Source organism: Ipomoea nil, unplaced genomic scaffold (genome assembly GCF_001879475.1).
Source record: "Ipomoea nil cultivar Tokyo-kokei standard unplaced genomic scaffold, Asagao_1.1 scaffold1334, whole genome shotgun sequence".
Taxonomy (NCBI): domain Eukaryota; kingdom Viridiplantae; phylum Streptophyta; class Magnoliopsida; order Solanales; family Convolvulaceae; genus Ipomoea; species Ipomoea nil.
In genome coordinates, this window is record NW_017617762.1 from 1,588,527 (window position 1) to 1,609,008 (window position 20,482).

At 35.5% G+C, this 20,482-nt stretch overlaps 2 protein-coding genes and 1 long non-coding RNA gene across 5 annotated transcripts in view; 2 read left to right on the forward strand and 1 right to left on the reverse strand.

Moving 5' to 3' along the window:
* The window catches only part of LOC109185612, a 34,715-nt gene extending 33,470 nt beyond the window's left edge, over window positions 1-1,245 (forward strand). The window contains exon 4 of one of the 2 annotated variants that reach the window (XR_002054995.1): window positions 818-1,245. This is a non-coding gene — a long non-coding RNA (uncharacterized LOC109185612). The remainder of the gene's footprint in view (window positions 1-817) is intronic. The other variant, XR_002054996.1, reaches the window with a different exon arrangement.
* Window positions 1,246-1,879: 634 nt separating this feature from the next.
* On the reverse strand, window positions 1,880-19,996 carry LOC109185611 (cytochrome b561 and DOMON domain-containing protein At5g47530-like). Of its 2 annotated transcripts, XR_002054994.1 has the most exons (4): window positions 19,330-19,996; window positions 18,748-19,002; window positions 17,476-17,934; window positions 1,880-1,890 (listed from the first exon to the last, which is right to left on the reverse strand). XR_002054994.1 is itself a non-coding variant. In XM_019335559.1 (3 exons), exons 1-3 carry the CDS (start codon window positions 19,960-19,962, stop codon window positions 17,599-17,601), a joined length of 1,224 nt encoding a protein of 407 aa, XP_019191104.1. In that variant the 5' UTR covers window positions 19,963-19,996; the 3' UTR covers window positions 17,358-17,598. The 2 variants fall into 2 exon arrangements, 1 of the variants encoding a protein (XP_019191104.1); XM_019335559.1 differs by lacking the exon at window positions 1,880-1,890 and having other exon boundaries at window positions 17,358-17,934.
* Window positions 4,247-15,592, forward strand: LOC109185610 (cullin-associated NEDD8-dissociated protein 1). Its single transcript, XM_019335558.1, has 29 exons — window positions 4,247-4,451; window positions 5,194-5,293; window positions 5,414-5,583; window positions 6,449-6,656; window positions 7,068-7,233; window positions 7,342-7,471; window positions 8,066-8,180; window positions 8,306-8,463; window positions 8,562-8,685; window positions 8,792-8,842; window positions 8,911-8,993; window positions 9,369-9,453; window positions 9,539-9,640; window positions 9,746-9,844; window positions 10,606-10,716; window positions 10,800-10,883; window positions 10,958-11,098; window positions 11,480-11,572; window positions 11,686-11,807; window positions 11,897-12,059; window positions 12,156-12,395; window positions 12,829-13,077; window positions 13,187-13,363; window positions 13,472-13,618; window positions 13,817-13,933; window positions 14,156-14,324; window positions 14,512-14,589; window positions 14,718-14,856; window positions 15,067-15,592. Exons 2-29 carry the CDS (start codon window positions 5,258-5,260, stop codon window positions 15,161-15,163), a joined length of 3,654 nt encoding a protein of 1,217 aa, XP_019191103.1. The 5' UTR covers window positions 4,247-4,451; window positions 5,194-5,257; the 3' UTR covers window positions 15,164-15,592.
* Window positions 19,997-20,482: the final 486 nt, after the last annotated feature.

Here is a 20,482-nt window from a genome sequence, read left to right on the forward strand (position 1 = left end):
AGGAAGGGCAGCAATTGCGTCCTCCAAAACAGGAAATTGCGCATCGTCAACTTCAGGGAGACGAAGTGGTGCGCACCCAACATGGGGTTGGCGGTGGCGGCCGGCACGGCGGAGGGAGCGGCGGTGACCGTCCTCTCTGAGGAATTTGTGGACATATTTCGGTGAGGGATGGAGGGGGTACGGTGGTGGTGGAAATTGATAATTGGAGAGAGAACGGATCCTGGTCTACTGATACCAGATGAGAAAGTGATCGTTCATTCTAACTGAAAGAGGTTACAACTGAAACACTTAAAGTAGAGAGATAGTCGTAAACTACTCCTACACAATAGGCTAGTCAACTATAATTAACTTATTGACTAATTCTAATACAAAACTAATAACAACAAAAGATAATAATAATAACATGGCTTAACAGCTCTAACCTTCTCCTTATTTGATTTTTATGGTGGTGTGGGTGTTAAGTGTTTAACTCTTTACATGTGATTTTTTTTTTGTTTGCTTCAATGTTGAATTTTTAAGTGGTTCAGCTTAGCTCTGCTAACAGATGAGTGAATTATTTCATCTATCATGATAAGGTCATAATCTTCTAATTGCTGCATCTTATTAGTTTGTTAAAAAAATTAATAATAATTCTCTGGAAATAGTCTATTATTTTTGGGAAGATGACTTCTAGATCTGGGACATCAAAGGTAAGGAACTTCAAAATCTTGCACCAACTATTGATAAAAGAGTCTTATGCCTTTTTGTTTTCCTGATTAAAGTGTTCTAATTAATTTTAAACCTTTATTTTTTACTTTTTGTTTCTGATTCAACATAGATAAGTGGATTGAGAAAAGTTTACCATCCTTCCAAGCAGCCTAAGCTACCTGCAGATTGCTGAAGTGGCGGGGCTGCGTACTGTGGAGGGAGGAGGGTAACCTTGGGGCGGGTAAACGGTTGAAGATAAGCATCCTTGGGATATCCTTCCGGTGAATAATCTATTCCAGAAACTCAAAAGTCCATTAGATTCGTTCCCAAAAATTGGCAAAAGATGATTCAATCAAAGAAGATAACTGAAAAAAGCTTACCTTGAGGATGCGGCACATCGACGGGAGGCTGAAACTTGTAGTTCAGCACACATCTCAAAATTGCGCACCAACAATCCCGGGGACATCTTCTTCGTTGATCCCATAAATATGAATTTTTTTTTTTTTTACAGCTTGTATTTAAGTTGAATTTGAAGTCTTTTAACATGTATCTTCTATATATAAGCGTGCAAGTGAGGTAGTGAATTGAATAGGCTACTCTACAAATAGGAGTGGATACAAAGTACCAACTCTGCAAAGACGCAATAGGCCACTCCCCTACAAATATAGCCTGACACCTACTCTCTGATTGGTCAAACACTTTACAAAAAAAAAAAAAAAAAAAAAAAAAAATCTAAACGCTGCGTTTTTCTTGGGCGGGAAAATGCTGAAATCTAATTGGCTGAATCCCTATGGCTTTTATATGTATATAGATATAGATATAGATTATTATAAAAAAATGGTTTCATATAGATTTTAATTAGTATGGATTTGTTAATTATTTTAAAAGATATAAATATTGGACATATATTTTTACACGTTGGGCATAGAAAATACTAGTTTAAAATATAAAAGCTAAAAATTGACATTTGGCTTCCACACGACGTGATTGTTTCTTCTTCAACTCCATTGCTATAATTGTGATTACCTGCTTTTCTGATTCCATTGTCGCAACCATGAGTCTTCGTAAGGTCATAATCTCATCATCCTACGTTTGGTGTGATTACTATCTAGAAGTCTAGAACCACTACCATATATACAAGTTCTATCAACATGTAGCTGTAATTCTATATTCCCAGAAAAAATCAAAAAAAAATGTGGTTCTCTCCCATAAAAGGTAGATAAACACGGATTTGGTGCCATAAAAGTACAGCTGTCAAAGCGGGCTGGCGGGGCGGGGCCCGCCAAAGCTTGCCTTTTGGAGGGGCAGGCTAAAAAGCCCGCTAAGAATACGGGCATAGGTAGGGCAGCCCACGCCGCCCCCCATAGGCCCGCGGGCCCCAGCCAAAGCCCGTCTTCTTTTTTTTTTTTTTTTTTAAATCATGTGTGATGTGTCTCTAAAATCTAAACTCTAATGTGACTATGTTAATAACTTAATTGCTATCTACTTAAAACACTTATTCATAAGAAAATAACATGAATTCGTTCATCACAACATGACAACAATGACACCAACAGGGGTAAGTATAATTACCGAAAAACCGATAACCGATAATTTCGATTAACGGTTATAAGGCAAAATAACCGAATAGTCGAATAATCAATTTTTTTTGCCTTATAACCGTTAATCGAAATTATCGGTTATCGGTTTTTCGGTAATTATACTTACCCCTGTTGGTGTCATTGTTGTCATGTTGTGATGAACGAATTCATGTTATTTTCTTATGAATAAGTGTTTTAAGTAGATATCAATTAAGTTATTAACATAGTCACATTAGAGTTTAGATTTTAGAGACACATCACACATGATTTAAAAAAAAAAAAAAAAAAGGCGGGCTTTGGCTGGGGCCCGCGGGCCTATGGGGGGCGGCGTGGGCTGCCCTACCTATGCCCGTATTCTTAGCGGGCTTTTTAGCCTGCCCCTCCAAAAGGCAGGCTTTGGCGGGCCCCGCCCCGCCAGCCCGCTTTGACAGCTCTACTTTTATGGCACCATTTTTGGTGTGGATATATAGTTCATTAATTTTGGATATATAGTTCATTAATTCTGGATATATAGCACAACATGACGTTGTTAACGGCAATCAAAAATGATTTTTTTTTTTTAAAAGTCGAACGTGTCATTTTTAATCAAAACGACGCCATTTTGCAACCGTGTGCACCATGCGTGGTGCACACGGTTGCACGACATAATTTGCGTATATATAGGGACCAGATTAGGCGCGAAAATAACTTTCCATGCGGAAGTGCGGTTAACACAAAAGAACGCACCTTAAGTGTAGAATTGACGTCGTACCTAACCTTAAACATTAAATGACGTACCTTAAGTACGCAAATCACGCACCTTAAGCACACAAACAAAGCACCTTAAAAACACTTATTATGTTTTTAGATTATATTACTTAACAAATATTGTGCAATCTAAATATCTAATAAGTCATTAAAATTATTGTGATAGACAATGCACTTGCAAACTGTAAATGGGATAAGGTTAGATTATATTTTTTCTTTAAATTAATCTTTGGATTTTAGGCCGGCTTTCGATTTTCTCTTGAAAAACCGATAACCGACCGAAAAAGCGAAATAATCGATTTTTTTAATCTTAATAACCGAAACTGAACCAAAAATTGAAATATTCAGGCGGTTCAATTTTCGGTTGTCGGTTTTTTGTCGGTACGAATTTTTTGCTCACCCCTAGTCTTAACTAAAAACACTACTACCCTTTCTCTAACCCTCGGTCGGCCGCCCCATTTGCAGAGTGCTATAGTGCTGCACCTCAATAACAAATTAACAATCTAAGAATTTCAAATTCACACTCACTGCCACAGTGATGCACCTCACGCGGCTTTAGATGGAACAAATTGAAGCCTTCACAATCCAAAATTCCAAATACAGTAGATTTCAGTCGAATAATCAAGAATCAGAGCTTTCACGGAGTAGAATCAATGAGTAAACTTAATGAAGAAGACATACCTAGATTCGCATTCGCAGGGGGGGCTGGATGTGGCATCAGCTGTCGTCTTCTTCGCAGATTCGCAGGGGAGGGCGACATCGTCGACCTTGGGCTTGGCTTCGTCGTCGAGCGTCGAATTTGGTTGAGTTTGGAGGAGCGACAAATCACAGGTACATCGAATATAATAGGGAAATTAATTAGGGATTTAAGAATTTAGATGTTAAGCAATATAGATTTGAATTCTGAATTTTAATTTCTAATTGTTAAAGGGTTAGTTCTATCGCTTTATTAAACAATGCCACCATCAATAAAGATGATTTCCTTGGTTTGTATCCCAGAAAAGAAATCTCCCTATTTTAAATTCCGTGCAAATAATTCCTTCCGACGAGTAAATGATTCTAAAATTAGTATAGCATGAACGGAAAGTTGAAAATATAATGTAACAAAAAAAAAGAAAAAAACTCTAAAGAAAGTATTCCACAAACTACCGGTATACAGGAACCCGACCCAAACCCGTATATGGAAAAGGAATCATCGGTTTCCCCCACCCTTTTCTCACTCTATAAAATGCCGTTGTCTGCTCCGAGTATTGTGACAGAGCCACTGGGTAACTCACTCCGCCACGCCTCTGCTCTCTGACATCACTCCCTCACAGGGTTTAAGGCGAAAAGCAACCCTAATACGGATCGATCATACCGCACACTTTACGTTATACCTACACGCACTCGGCGCTTGCCACTTGGATGTGAGGTCCTCATCCACAGCCCCACTGCGAAGTAAGCTTTCTCACCGTTTACAACCCCCTCCGATTATCGCACATTGTGAAGAAATGGTTTTTAGCGTTAAGGGTTTTCTTTTGCATCGGAGTATTTGATTAGGGCTTTAATTGCTTTCACTCTGGCGTGTTTTCTGCCAATTTTTCCTCTTAATCAGTAATGCAATCCACTTGTTGCTGCTCGATTGTATCCTGTTTGTGTTTCTATATGCTCGCATATTTGTATATATGATACGTACAAGAGAATACTTAGATTGGGTTATGGGTTTAGGTATCTTTATGGACATAGATTTGGGTATTTCTCCATTCTGAAGACATTTTAGGTATTTGATGGACAATTATTGAGAAAAAAAGGGAATGGTAGTATATACATTATGTGCTTTAGTTGTCTGGGTTAAGAAGTCAAAATCCATAAAAGACTGCCTCATCATATCTAATTATGTCTTGCATAGTAAATTTAAATCACAATACTTAACTGTTTTTTCCCCATTCTTGTGTCCTTTGACCCTTCCATTGTGTGTTAGGCTGTCAATGTTATGTATGGCTCCCTTTTTCATCTTTACCACTGTGATATTATCAATACGAAGTTGTAAACTGGGGTTTGATCATAACATGCATTTTTTGTGAGTTAAATGTTATCTATAATTTTGCTATGAGATTATCCACTTGTGTCTTCATTGCCTATTTGTTATTTGGTGTTTGATCATACCCTTGGTATTTAACTTTCTTCTCTTTGTCTACAGCCAACAAGCTGTTATCACCTTTTGGTGAATCTCAGGAAAAGTACATCTATAGAGGTTTGCAACAATGGCAAATATGGCCATAACTACGATACTTGAGAAGGTAGATATCCAACTTTCTGGGTTGCCATTTCTAATTTCTATTAAGGTCCTCTTGTTATCCATATGCTTGTACTGTCTTCATTATTGCTTTTGTAATGCCCTAATTTGAGCTCATTTGCAGATGACTGGGAAGGATAAGGATTACAGATACATGGCAACTTCTGATTTGCTAAATGAACTGAACAAAGAGGGATTTAAACTTGATGCTGAACTTGAAGCAAAGCTGTCAAATGTTGTTTTGCAGCAGCTAGATGATGCAGCTGGTGATGTTTCTGGATTGGCTGTAAAATGGTCTGCCCTACTTTTTTACTTTTAACTTGTTTTAACAATATTGTTTTTGATGCACATGTATGCAGGTGTATTCTGGCCTTTAAATTTTTTTTCCCCCCAACCTTACACCCTTATTATCCAAAAGAAAACGAAGCACTACCTAATCATTTTCTTGTTTGCGATGTCCTAAAATGCATAGCCTCTTTTCCTAGATGCTAAGTTGTGATTCTAATTGTCAAATTATTTGGAAGATACTTTACCTTTGATTTTTTCCCATTACAGAAGTTTTACATTTTATTATTCTTTTTGATTTAAAGATTTCAATATTACCTAATACCAACTCAAATATGGGACAAAACTTTCTCTATATATCTTAATAGCTAGTTGAAGTGGCTTATTCATTTAGATAGGATCCTGTTTGAAATCTTTTCTGGAGGAATACGAACATGAATTAAAAAAGAAGAAACAAATGGGTGGACAATGTTGGTAATATGTTCTCTTTTTTCAATATTGAGTTGTATACTATTTCTTTTACACATTTTCATTTGTTAGCATAGCATTTATAGTGAACCAGCTGCATGTATTTGGATACGTAAATACTATATTTGCAAAAGGAATTGTCAGTCCGAGGGGACCTTCTCTGAGTTGATTCCCGGCATTAACCATATTCTTGTCAAGGACATGTAGTCATGTCATGTTATTTGAGCTACCTTATATGTAACTGTATGGGCAAGTAATCTGCATTGTATTTGCCTCTCTCTTTGACTATCCTATAGGGCACAGGTGTAAATGATATGCTGTCTTCGTATTGAAGTTCAGTTTGGCTCTATAAAACTAATCCATAAAACAATTTTCACTGGATTGTGTTTGTTACTTGATTGATCAGCCTTGCACCTCTTGTGAAGAAAGTTCGCGAGCAACAAGTCTTGGACATGACAGACAGGCTTTGTGATAAACTGCTCAATGGGAAAGAACAACACAGAGACATTGCAAGCATAGCATTGAAGACAATTGTTTCTGAAGTTCCTTCATCTGTTGCTCAATCTATTCTTGTCTCCATCTCCCCTAAGTTGATAAAGGGAATAACTGCTCCTGTAAGTTCTTGAAAATCATCTTAATTGGTATTCCAAATATATAGGGTCTTCTTGCATGAGCAAATATAGGAAGACTCGTGTTCAAATTTACAACCAAATGGTTAAACAATAATGTTTGCATTGGTTCATGACTAGTTTTATGTGGTTTTACTCTGTTATTGTGTTTCTTTTCTTTCATTTTGTGCTGTACTGTTGTGACAAAATTGCTATCCCACGTGTCTTTTGTAAATTTGTTGTTGGTTTATACTTTGTTGAGGGAGTTGATAACTACTCTCAAATAGATAAACATTTCTTTGTTTACTATATGTATTGAATTTGTGGTGCTTCTGTTTCCACTTTCCAGAAAGTAGACTTTTCACTTAATCAGCATTCGAACTTACCTGTGGTGTCTTCTTGAATTTCTTTTTTCAGGGGATGAACACAGAAATAAAATGTGAATGTCTTGACATATTGTGTGATGTTCTTCACAAGTATGGAACTCTGATTACATCCGATCATGAGGTATTGCTGGGTGCATTATTACCTCAGCTAAGTTCCAATCAAGCTAGTGTTAGAAAGAAAACTGTTTCATGTCTAGGTAAGTTTATGCTGGATGAGATTTTTTTTTGAGACTTGGTTCATATGTTGATTAGATTTTAACTCTTAAAGCATTTATTTCATCTGTTTGCTCTTTTCTTTCCATCAGCATCTTTGGCATCAAGCTTATCAGATGATTTGCTGGCAAAGGTTACTGTTGAAGTTGTAAAGCTTTTGAGAAACAAGAGCTCAAAGCCTGAGATGACACGAACTAACATTCAGATGATTGGGGCACTAAGGTAGCCATATACCACATTCTGTATTCATACAATAATTTGGTTGTTTTTGCACTGCATGTGATTTGTTTTGATTTATGTTTATGATATCTAATGCACAAGTACATTTAAATTGGATGAAGGGAAGCTCTAACCTCTAAGTCGCATATATGACTAGGACTGGAGATTCTTGTTATTCAGTTCCTGTGAAAGTTACTTGCTTGATCATGTATAATATGCTCATAAATTGAGGCTTTAGGTACTGTTTGGTACTAAGAATTTATAATCCTTTACAATAGTGGCAGATCCAGAATTTTTAATGAGTGGGGGGAAAACTTTTTGATAAAATTTAAATTTGAAGTTGAGTGGTGGGTGTTATCATAAACTGTGGGTACATAATAGAATTTGTTATAATTATGATATATACATAGTATAGTATGAATTTTCATAGCTTGGTGGGGAAAGGTGCCCCCATAAGAATATGTAGCTCTGCCCCTACTTGCTTGAGATGGATCTTTTGACACTACTAGATGAATTTTTTAAAATATATATTGTTGGTATTGTCTTTTTATTTTGCATGGTGCCTCCATACTAAACCTTGGATTTGTGATTTATAAGCCGTGCTGTTGGCTATCGTTTTGGTCCCCACTTGGCTGATACAGTTCCAATACTAATCAACTACTGTACTACTGCATCTGAGAATGATGAGGAACTTCGGGAGTATAGCTTACAGGTTCTTATTTTTGAATTTGTGTCCATAATTTGTTATCGGTTTCATCAAGCATTCTTCTTTATAAGTGATTATAGACCTGGATTTGAAATGTCTTTTTTTTTTTTTTTTTTTTTTTTTTTGTGCAGGCACTTGAGAGTTTCTTGCTAAGGTGCCACAGGGATATCTCTCCCTATTGTGATCAGATTTTGCATCTTACTCTGGAATTTCTCAGTTATGATCCCAATTTCACTGATAATATGGAAGAAGATACTGATAATGAAATTCAGGAGGAAGAGGAGGATGAGTAAGACATTTCTTATTAATTGGAGCTTGCTAAGCCCTGATATTGTTAGTTAGTCTTGATAGTTTATGCTGAATGTATGATCCTTCATTGAATTGTAGTGAGAGTGCTGATGAATACACAGACGATGAAGATGTCAGCTGGAAGGTTAGAAGAGCTGCTGCTAAATGCTTGGCAGCACTAATTGTTTCTCGTCCTGAAATGATTTCCAAGCTATATGAGGAGGTACATTCTGAACTGTTTCTTTAGCTTTTGTTTGTCTTCTTGAAAGAAGGTAATTTTGTTAACTGTAAGTAAACATATCTAACTGCCTAACTTTATTTTTGTTTAGGCTTGCCCAAAGTTAATTGACAGGTTTAAAGAAAGGGAAGAAAATGTCAAGGTGAAATTGAGCATTTGACTGATTTCTTTGATGGTTTATTCTCGGCTTTCTGAGTAGTTATTCTGCAGATGGACATGTTCAATACATTCATTGAGTTGCTGCGGCAAACGGGAAATGTAACAAAGGGACAGACAGACTTCAACCAATCCAGGCAAGATTATCTCCACCTCTGGCCTCAATGAATAAAAATCCTTAGACTTGAGTTCTAATCTTCTTTTCATTGTAATTATATATCAATGTTTCTACCTGCATATGTACTATAAGCTGACAATCTCTAGTGGCTCCAACTCATAAAACTGCTGACATTTACACTAGCAGTCTTTTACATTTTTTAGGTAACAGTCTTTCTTGAATGCATAGTTTTCTCAGTACATATAAAACTGCTGACATTTACACTAACAGTCCTTTTCATTTTTTAGGGAAAAGGCTTTCCTGAATGCATAGTTTTCTCAGTACAACTTCCAGTAATGATGACACTGGTTAAATGAATAATCATTGAATAATTTCTCTTCGGCTTGTCATGCAGTCCCAGATGGTTGCTGAACCAAGAGGTTCCCAAAATTGTTAGATCTGTAAATAAGCAGCTTCGGGAGAAATCTGTGAAAACAAAGGTGTGTGTTCTTACTAATTTATACTCCATATTGTTTTTTCTTTGCTACTGGCCTTCATCAATTGCTTATTCCATTCTTCCTGCAGGTCGGTGCATTTTCAGTTTTGAAAGAACTGGTGATTGTGCTGCCTGATTGCCTTGCAGAGCATATTGGATCACTCATACCTGGGATTGAAAAGGCATTATGTGTAAGTTGTCTGCTTGAGGGGTTTGTACCTAGTCTTCTGCTCTCCCTTCTTATTTATTTGTTTATTTTTATTTTAACTATTTTCATTTTTTCATTACTGTATCAGGACAAGTCATCTACCTCAAACTTAAAGACTGAAGCTCTTATATTCACAAGATTAGTATTGGCTTCACATAGCCCTCCTGTTTTCCATCCACACATTAAGGTAATGACTTGGTATTGCTTCTAGACTTCATATGTGCTTTGAGGAAACTGAATTTGCATTTGTGAAATTCTCTGCATCAATATGATCTCATCTATGCGTATAAAGTTTTAGAACATAGCCTAAGTTATGAGACCCTTAATATTTATCTTTATGAAGTGTGATTTAAATATACTTATGGTTAATACTCATTATATAGAGTTAAGAGAAAGTATCTTGAATGGTGAAAGCTTGAGAAAAAATGTTTAATGACTATTGTTTACAATAAAAAGTTGATTATTTGTGTTACAACTTATACAAAGGTTATCATAATTGATTCCTGGTTATAAATACTTATCAAGGATGAATTAGCGAACAAGGTATATTCTCTTTAAACTTCCCTGGGTAACATAGTAACATTGGAAGTGTCTTCAACTGATGATTTCTTTGTGAGATCTTAGATCCAAGTCAATAGGATTCAAGTGGTCTACAAAAACCGAAGTCTTGAAGGTCTAAATTGAAAATTCAACATTTTCTATGCAGATATTTTGTTTATTGAAATTTACGCTTCTTTCCGTGTCTGTCTTGCTTTCTTTTAATGTGAACCTAATACTTATATAATGTAGTGTTACTGGCTGATATCTGCAATGCTTGTATTCTTCCATTCTGTAGCTTGTAAAATGTGACTTCTGAGTAATTCGCATTAGCACTTCTCCATTTGTTAAAAAAACATGAATGAGCAAGGCTATAATTTCTGAGTAGTGTTATTCCTTAATGTTTACCAGGCCATATCTAGCCCTGTCATATCTGCTATTGGTGAGCGATATTACAAAGTTACAGCAGAAGCATTGAGAGTGTGTGGTGAACTTGTTCGTGTTTTGCGGCCTGATATTCAGGTTAGGTTTCTTATATTTTCATTTGACAAAGGTTTTTAAAACTTTTCTTTCTGAACCACTAAAAGAAATTTGTTCTTTTTTAGGGTTATGGTTTTGACTTCAAACCTTATGTTCATCCCATATACAATGCCATTATGGCCCGTTTTACTAACCAAGATCAGGATCAGGTTAGTTAAATTCTCTCGAACATGGAAATTTCCTATACAAAATAGTACACTGACATAGTGTGTTCCTCTCCCAGGAGGTTAAGGAGTGTGCCATTACTTGCATGGGGCTTGTTGTTTCAACATTTGGTGACCATTTGCAAACCGAATTACCCGCATGCCTTCCTGTGCTCGTTGACCGAATGGGAAATGAAATAACTCGGCTAACTGCAGTGAAGGTTGATCTTAACTCTTGTATTTGTTTGCCTCATTCTAGTTGTGAATGGTTGATCAGTACTCTCAATCTAACTTTTTGAGCATTTGAGCTTCTTTATAGCTCTTTAAGGATGTGCTGCATAATCTTTGGTGGGTACTAATAATTGTGTTTTTATCTTTGGCATTGACTGCATATTGCTAGTGTTTTTTTGTTTGTTTGTTTGTTTGTTTTTTTTTTTTTTTTTTTTTTTTTTTTTTTTTTTTTTATAACTTCAAATACTATTTCTGTGTCACTGGTATTGTTGAGAAGACATTTGCTATGCCTGAAATGCTTTTTCACCCTTTTTTCCTGTCAAAGATCCACTCAAGTCAATTTGTTCCAACAATGTACTACTTGTTGACAGGCTTTTGCGGTCATAGCTGCTTCTCCATTGCATCTAGACCTGTCATGTGTTATAGAGCAAGTAATTGCAGAGTTAACTGCGTTCTTACGGAAGGTGAAAACAGCTTTTGTTTAAATATCAATCAGTCAATACCCGAAGCTGATTTCATGACCATGTACTTCTGACTTATGAAATTATCTAAATTACATTAAAAATTTTGAGAACAGGCAAACCGAGCACTTAGACAGGCAACTCTTGGGACACTGAACACTCTCATTGTCGCATATGGTGATAAAATTGGTTCAGCTGCTTATGAGATTATTATTGTGGAACTTTCATCATTGATAAGGTTGCAATTTGCTCTTCATTCACTCTGGTTTTTAATTGTCTAACCTAAAAGTTTCATTACCAAATTGAATGATCCTACTTGAACTTCAGTGACTCAGACTTGCATATGACTGCTCTAGCACTGGAGCTCTGCTGCACCTTAATGGCTGACAGGAGGTCAAGCCCTAGTGTTGGTTTGACTGTGAGAAACAAAGTCCTTCCTCAGGCACTGGTTCTAGTGAAAAGTTCACTGCTTCAGGGCCAAGCACTCTTGGTAAGCCTTTCTGATGATGAATATTTTGCTTTGTAACTACTGCTTTTGTTTGGTAGAGATTTGGGTTTCACCAATTCTGTTTAATTGTTGCTGCAGGCTCTACAAAACTTCTTTGCTGCTTTGGTTTACTCAGCAAATACAAGCTTCGATGAGCTACTAGATTCTCTCTTATCAACTGCCAGACCTTCTACCCAGTCTGGTGGTGTTGCAAAACAAGCCTTATTTTCTATTGCTCAGTGTGTAGCTGTTCTTTGCCTTGCTGCAGGGGATCAACAATGTTCGACAACTGTAAACATGCTTACAGAGATCCTGAAAGTAGATAGCAGTACTAATTCGGTAAGCGCTATATGTTTCTGCATTTTCTAGGAATTTCTGTAATATTTGTAGATGGAATCACAATATCAATATCTGTGAATGACAATCTGTCTGTCAGAAGGTACATAAAAAGTATCTTAGCAGTGTCTGCATTCAAGCTTGCCTACAGTGTAAATAAGTTGATATCCTTTCAACCATATAAATGCAAGTGGGGAAAAGATGTGATTTTGTAAAAATCTATCATGGACTTGTAAATATACAATAACAAACAAGTGCCTTCCTTTTGTGTCATCTGTAGAATATTTTTGTTTGAGCTATACTGATTATATGTTTTTAGGTATTCAATAGATTTTTTTTTTGGTAAAAAAAATTAAATATCATTACTGGCACTTTTACTTTATCACATCCATTAAAGTGCTGTTTAATCCCTTCTAGATTTTATTTTTATTTTCAGGCCAAGCAACACCTTGCCTTGCTATGTTTAGGAGAGATTGGGAGAAGGAAAGATCTAAGCTCACATTCTCATATAGAGAATATTGTGATCGAGTCCTTCCAATCTCCATTTGAAGAGATAAAATCAGCTGCTTCTTATGCTCTTGGTAATATTGCTGTTGGTAACTTACCAAAATATTTACCATTTATCCTTGACAAAATTGATAATCAGCAAAAGAAACAGTACCTACTTCTCCATTCATTGAAGGAGGTATGTTCAGTGCACTAGAATATTCTTTCCTATAAGAAGTTTCCACTCTATTAAGTATATAGGATTATGGGATGATCTCTAATCTTTATTTTGAGACATGCTTAAACAGGTAATAGTAAGACAATCTGTGGACAAAGCTGAGTTCCAGGATTCTAGTGTTGACAAGATACTTCATCTGCTATTCAACCACTGTGAAAGTGAGGAAGAGGGTGTTCGCAATGTGGTGGCTGAGTGTCTCGGCAAAATTGCCCTCATTGAACCTGGAAAGCTTGTCCCGGCACTGAAGGTATAGAAAAATAAAGTTGTTCAGCTTTTATATTTAGCGAGCAGTATTTCTTGTAGTTTACATTCTCGTGGAAGCAAAGTCTTAACATCTAATATTGACTTTATGTAGGAAAGAACTACCAATCCAGCTGCTTTCACCCGAGCAACAGTAGTAATTGCCATAAAATATTCTTTAGTTGAGAGGCCTGAGAAGATAGATGCAATTTTGCCAAATGAAATCTCATCCTTCCTCATGCTCATCAAGGATGATGACCGGGTAACTTGATAGTGCTGTTTGATCAATTTTTAGTATAACTGAACACTGTTATTGACTTGATCTATTAGTCCCTTGTAGCAGGTGGTTCTTATTAATTATATATAAAAACACATGGGCTTTTACATTTCTCATGTTTGTATATTTTTTGTTTTTTGTTATTGTAGCTGTTTATCTCATTCTTATTCTTTGACTTTGCAGCATGTTAGGCGTGCTGCTGTTTTAGCCTTGAGTACTGCAGCTCATAATAAGCCTAACCTAATAAAGGGTCTCCTGCCAGAATTATTGCCACTTCTCTATGATCAGACTACAATTAAGGTAATTAAATACCTAATGTAAGCTACATTACTTGCATTTCATGCTGGGTTAGGATGTCTAACCTGTTGACACAATTATGATGGATGATTCTATTAGTACTCATGAAAACTGCATTTTTAGATATGCATTTCCCAGTACCCAAGAATATCAATGTCGTACTGCTTTGGAAATTCCTTAAATTTTTTGATTTGTTATTCATGGGTTTCCTGTTCCTCTGTGCAGAAAGAATTGATCAGAACAGTTGACTTAGGTCCTTTCAAGCATACAGTGGATGATGGGCTTGAATTGCGGAAGGCTGCTTTTGAGTGCATGGACACATTGTTGGACTCTTGTCTTGACCAAGTGAATCCTTCATCTTTTATTGTTCCATATCTTAAATCTGGTCTTGATGGTGAGTTTTTTACTCAAGATGCATCTGCCTTTTTCTTTCCTTCAAAATCGACATTAAGCCTATTTAATTCTTAATATTTTGTGCTGCTAATTATTGATAGTGATGCCCTGATAGAGTGAGTCTTCAAGTTATCCATGGTACACAAAATTTAGGCAGTTGTAACATTATTTCTTTACCTTGTTTCCAGATCATTATGATGTTAAAATGCCATGCCACCTCATCCTATCAAAACTTGCAGAGAAGTGCCCGTCTGCTGTCTTAGCAGGTAATTTTTCTTCTTTTACTGGTTTAATAGTGGGGGCTTCTAAAGAAAAATTGCAATATATATATATATATCTTTCAGTAATTTTTTTGTGAAAATGCCATTACAATTGAAATTTTATTTCTTTGCAGTGTTAGATTCTTTGGTGGATCCTCTCCAGAAAACTATAAATTTTAGACCCAAACAAGATGCTGTCAAGCAAGAGGTAGACCGCAATGAAGACATGATTCGGAGTGCCCTCCGAGCGATTGCATCCTTGAATCGTATCAGGTAAGCATAGTTTGAATATGTGATACAAAATATGGTAACTTGAATGTGCAGAATTTTGCTTTGGTTGGAAACCCTAGTTCAGGTGACAAATATGATCTAGCCTAGAAACTTGTTTAGTTAAATTTTCACTCCTAAGATAGAAGAAAGAAGTGTGTGATGTTAAGTGGAGGACAGTGACTTGATTTTTGATAATTGTTGTATGATTTGCAGCGGAGGGGATTACAGCCACAAGTTCAAGAACCTCATGAATGAAATTGCAAAGTCCCAAACACTATGGGATAAGTACTGTTCAATCAAGAATGAGTGATTTTAAAGCCTTTTTTTTGGTGTTGCGGAGGAATGCAGGGAGGGATTAAATGTGCTTTGGTTGTGAATCATATCATATGGAAGAAGGCAATTATAGGTTGACAGCAGAGGAGGGCTTGTGTTGTGTTGCACATAAAACCGACAAGGGAGTTTAAATCTTAGGACTCGGGGAGTTGAGACATTGGAATATAGTTTATTTTGTAGGTGATTGTACCTATGATTGTCGTACTTACGGGGTTGCATTTCTTCTAGCGGTATGGATTTTGTAATTGGCAGCAAGCATCCGTGTTTGTTCATCAATGGTGCTTAATTATGTTAAGTGGATGATGTTTGATTTTTCTGTCAAACTTTCAAAATTTGTCAAATTAATGTGTTGATGCTTTCAGTTTCAGACTTTTCAAATTGAAAATCAAGCTATACAGATTAGACTTCACAGATGGTGAGAGTTTCAATTATTATTACAGTATTTTTTTTGGGTTTCACGACTATTATTACAATACTAGTTTTTCTACACACTTTGCATGAATGGAATAATGCCTAATGGTTATTTTTAAATAAGTATTTCAAAATATATCAATACAATATTATATAGAAGATGTTCATGCATAGGTAAATAAATATTGAATTTAATTTGTTTATTTAAATTGGTGATTTAAAATATATAAATGCAAGATAGTATATGAAAGATTGATTATATATAACTATCACAAAAATAAATGTTTGTAACTTTATAATAATGGTAATAGAAAAGCGATAGTCTAAATAAAAAATTTCTCTAATTCTCTTTTGGGTATAATTGTTATTGTCCTCATCTTCCGCTTTTTTTTTTTTTAGTTATTGGTAGTGTGTTATGTGCAATTAAGTTACTGGTGATAGCATAAAAGGATTCATTATTCAATGAGATTATGGTGTAGGAAGCTTTAAATTTGCTTTGTTGTGTAGAAAGTTTTAGATTTGCTTTATGTGTGTAAGTTATCATGTGAAAGTATTGAACAAAATATTAATATTATTTATTATATTTGTATAAAATACTTGGTAATATATATATATATATATATATATAAATATATAAAACATATTTTGTATTATAACTTTGATATTTAATTACAAGATAATGTAAAAAGACAATAGACAATATAGTGACTATAATAAATTAATAAATTTGAAGGTAAAGAATCTTTGAATAGTTGAAAATAAAGATAATACAACTAATGAAATTATATCTCTTTTTTTTTTTTTTTTTTTTTTTACAATGAATAATTTTAAATTAATTAAATGCGTATGTATTATTTTTTGTTGTAGCTACTAATTTATTTTTTATTTTTACTTTTGATTAGACATCGGACGATGATAATAAATAATTCAAAATATAAGGTTATAGTAGATATTGTTATAATAATATAGTAAAAATTAACTTACAAATTTTTTCGAAATTTTCATGCATAGATAAAAGTATAATTGAAATATTAAGTTCTATTCTCAATAATCAAAAGAAGATTAATTAATCAAAGGACCTTGTAGTACACTGGTATTCGGTTGCTCCTTTATGTGGGAGGTGATTGGTTTGAACCTCGCTTGAGGCAAGTAGTGTCTACATTTAGAGCATCTTTAACCATTGGGGATATTAGGGGGAGAATGTAAAGGTTTTTCCAGATACCAAAAGTGGTCGGAACAAGACTTTTGACTTCACAAGAATTTATTTATTTATTACTGTTCACTCGTATGTTTACAATAAGAGAACATCTTTTGAGTGTGTTTTTGATTTCTTATTGAATGAAGAACTTTTCTCAACTTTGAAAATTGCAAAATAGCATAGTAAATGCGTTTTCGTGTTTCCAATTTTCAAATTTAAATATTTTTCTTAGAAGTTTCTTGTTAGTAAAAGTCCCTTATTTGTGGGCTCAATCACCCCCTCCTTCCTATAAATAGTTTTTTTTTTTTTTTTTTTTTTTTTGGACATCCATGCATCAACTTCTTAGATAAGCAAGTTCTCTATCCAATTGCAACAATAGGGTGCTTGGGTCTATGTTCTAACTTGTTAAATTTTATACTTATTTCTATAAATTTAAAAAAGACTTTCTTAACCTTTATTCATTTAATTGAACCTATCACCTGAATTGTAGCTAAATTTATGGTGGGTCTAATCCAATCAAACCTTCAAAAAAAAAAAAATAATAATAATAATATTTTAAGAAAAAAAAAAGGACAAAAACCATTTATGCAAGTCTGCAATACATAAATATTACAGTAGTAAAAGAAAAGAATACATGAAGCAAATAGAAAGAAATGACATCTAAAAGTATGTAGGCTCACAAGTCCCCAAAAATATAATACTCATCACTAACACAATATATTAGACAGGCATATATATTCATACACACAATAATAAACCCAAGGAAAATACTTTTCAGACAAACCAAAAAAAAAAAAAAAAATCTATACTCTGGTGTGTTGCCTTGATTCATTATACCCATGATTGTACACATTGCTATACACATTTGGGACTTTGTCATCAACATTTTGTGACTTCTTCTTCCTCTTGATAACCACACACCATGTACAAACTTCCAATGTTGCAGCAACCAGTCCGAGCCCCACAAGAATCCCAACATAACCACTCTCCCATTTCTTTTCTGGACTCAATATCTTCACTCCTTTGAAGATGTTGATTATGCCCAGGATTATGATGGAGTATCCCACTACATGGTGGTACATGTTCCAGTACACCCTATGCTTGTGCTCCTTCTTTGGCCTTACAAGCATAGCACTCACCTGCAACATATATACTTTCATTACTTTACAATCTCTTAGGATCAAATGCTTACTATTACAGCCGGCCAAAAGCTATAGCTAGTAGCAAAGACGCAATTTTATTTCTGGCAATTCCACTCCCAACACCTGCCTAGTGCCTACCACTTGTTAGGATCAAGTGTTTACCCCTACGTCAAAAGTTATAGTTAGTAGCAAAGACAGACACAATTTTATTTCCTTATAAACGTGCCGTCATCACATTTTCGAAAAGCAGGGTATTCAATTGTTATGCTGTGGAACTGGCAAGGTGGACACGGTTCTATGTTCATAATTACTGAATTATATGTTCATAATTATAAAGCTATATATTCATAATTTTTGAACTTCATATTCATAGTTATTGAATTCTATATTCACAATTACAGAACTCTATGTTCATAATTACTGATCTATATGTTCATAATTATAAAGCTATATATTCATAATTTTTGAACTTCATATTCACAATTATTGAATCTCTATATTCATAATTACAGAACTATATGTTCATAATTATGTTCATAACTCTATGTTCATAATTATCGAACTATATATTCATAATTTTTGAAATATATATTCATAATTATGAACCGTTTTGGAACCGTGTCCAAAGTGGACACAGTTCCACTGCATAATTTTGCCCAGGGTATTGGACTTGGTCCTTCACCAGCATCTGTCCAACCATTCCTTAGCCATGGACATGGACTTGATGCTTTACCGACCTCCGTACAATAAAGTTGATAATATTTATTTAATCAAGAAATTAATTACTATAGGATGCAATATAATAAATACCTGGATGGTAGCAAGGCAGAACAGTACAATGCCAATGGTTCTATGAGCAGTGAATTGAACACCTGGGGACTGACTTCCAAGCTGGAGACCGGTGGCCCAACCGGAGACACCCACGATATAACCTAAAATCTGGCAAGTAGCATGCAGATAAAACCAGGCAGGGTCTGCAGACTTGAACACCTTTAGGTACCTTGCAAATAAACCACCTATGGGCATCATAATTCCCCAGCTTGCTGTGTTTAGCAGTCCATGAATCTGCAATTTTCAACTCATCATATATTATAATTATGGATAAAGATATTGCAGCAAATTTTTGGTCAAATACCCAAATTCTCAATCCACACTAGATTTGTTGGGCCGAAGCCGGTAAGGGCCAAATCCAGCACCATGTGGTTAAAGGAATTGTTGGGCAGAGGCCGATAGAAGGTCAAGTCCAACAGAGACTCTTGAAAATGTGTGACGAAATAAAGTTGGGTCTTCCCTATTAGCTATAGCTTTTAAGGGCTTAATTCTAATAAAGTGGTATCAGAGCTATCCAAACCCTCGAAAATGTGTGAGAGTATAAGGAGGGCTAGGGCTTACATTTTTCTTCCTTAATTGTGAACCTCCTGTTCCTGATCCTACTGTTGCTCCCCCAGATTGTCCTGAGAGAAGATTCAGAGTCCCCATAGATTGAACATTAGAACCAGAAGTGTCATGCATTCCTGGATAACCACCCGAAACCGGACCCTCTTGCCAGACCTGATTTAAAGTAGCAGAGCTGCTCAAGTTTTGAAGCTTCAAAGTAGCAAAAATGGTGATTTCCTTATCAGAGTATGTTGCAGATAAATCTGAAACTGGGAAGCTCAAGTCCCCAGCCTGCAGCCCAGTCTGGTAGCTGCCGATAGGCGCCGTGTAAACTTTCATCCTCCCATCTGCAGATTCCTGATAAGCTATGAGAGCCTGTGTTCCCACCATTCCATGAGAAGATGGATTGATCCCCCAAGCAACCCATCTGGAGGGCGAAACCCCGCTGTGTCGATACGCGATTCTTGCAGTCATTGAAGCAGGATCATAAGTCCAGTGAAGGAATGATTTCAAGAATGGAAGATCAGTGCAAGAGGTGAAGGCTTTGTTGCTCGCGAAATTAGTGTAGTTTCTGCATGTTTGAGCTGAGGAGGATAAGACCAGAGAACAATACACAACAAATGAAAACAACATATTCTTTGTGTCCATCTTTCCTTGTATGTCAGAGATAAAACTTGAGATTTCTTTGGAGGAATCTAGTTAGGATTAGGGGGCGGGGTGTAAATATATATAGGGGAGGATTATATTGTGGGGTTGAGGTTGGTTACAATAATTTGTGAGAAAGATTTCAAACTTTGTTTGGGGTGGTTTAGTTTGGCACTTGTCTAAGTGGTCTTGTTTTGTGTTTTGGTTTCTTACCACAACCACCTTCACTTGTTTCAAACCTGCACTTCTCCAACTCCAACTGCAACTTTGCTAATTTTCATTCTTTACTTAACAAATACACATATGGTTACAGTTGTTGACTTTGTTGGAGTTATTTTATTCCAAACCATAAGTATACAATAATATGTAAGAGTTAATACCATATGAGACCCTCTGAATATAGTGGTTTTGTCACGTTTAGTTTTAAACTTTCAAATTGACCATCTATGGTCTTTCGACTTTCAAATTTAACCATTCGTGGTCCAAGTTAACCACCCATAGTTCTTCAAGTTTCGAAATTTAA

Excerpts from the sequence above, each read along its gene's own strand:
- LOC109185611 (XM_019335559.1), bottom strand. The coding sequence starts at position 19,962 with ATGGACACAAAGAATATGTTGTTTTCATTTGTTGTGTATTGTTCTCTG. Across the intron at positions 19,003-19,329 it reads CACAATTAAGGAAGAAAAAT|ATTCATGGACTGCTAAACAC; the intron begins GTAAGCCCTAGC and ends TGAAAATTGCAG. Across the intron at positions 17,935-18,747 it reads TCTGCCTTGCTACCATCCAG|GTGAGTGCTATGCTTGTAAG; the intron begins GTATTTATTATA and ends TATATGTTGCAG.
- LOC109185610 (XM_019335558.1), top strand. The coding sequence starts at position 5,258 with ATGGCAAATATGGCCATAACTACGATACTTGAGAAG. Across the intron at positions 5,294-5,413 it reads TAACTACGATACTTGAGAAG|ATGACTGGGAAGGATAAGGA; the intron begins GTAGATATCCAA and ends GCTCATTTGCAG. Across the intron at positions 13,934-14,155 it reads ATGATCAGACTACAATTAAG|AAAGAATTGATCAGAACAGT; the intron begins GTAATTAAATAC and ends TCCTCTGTGCAG.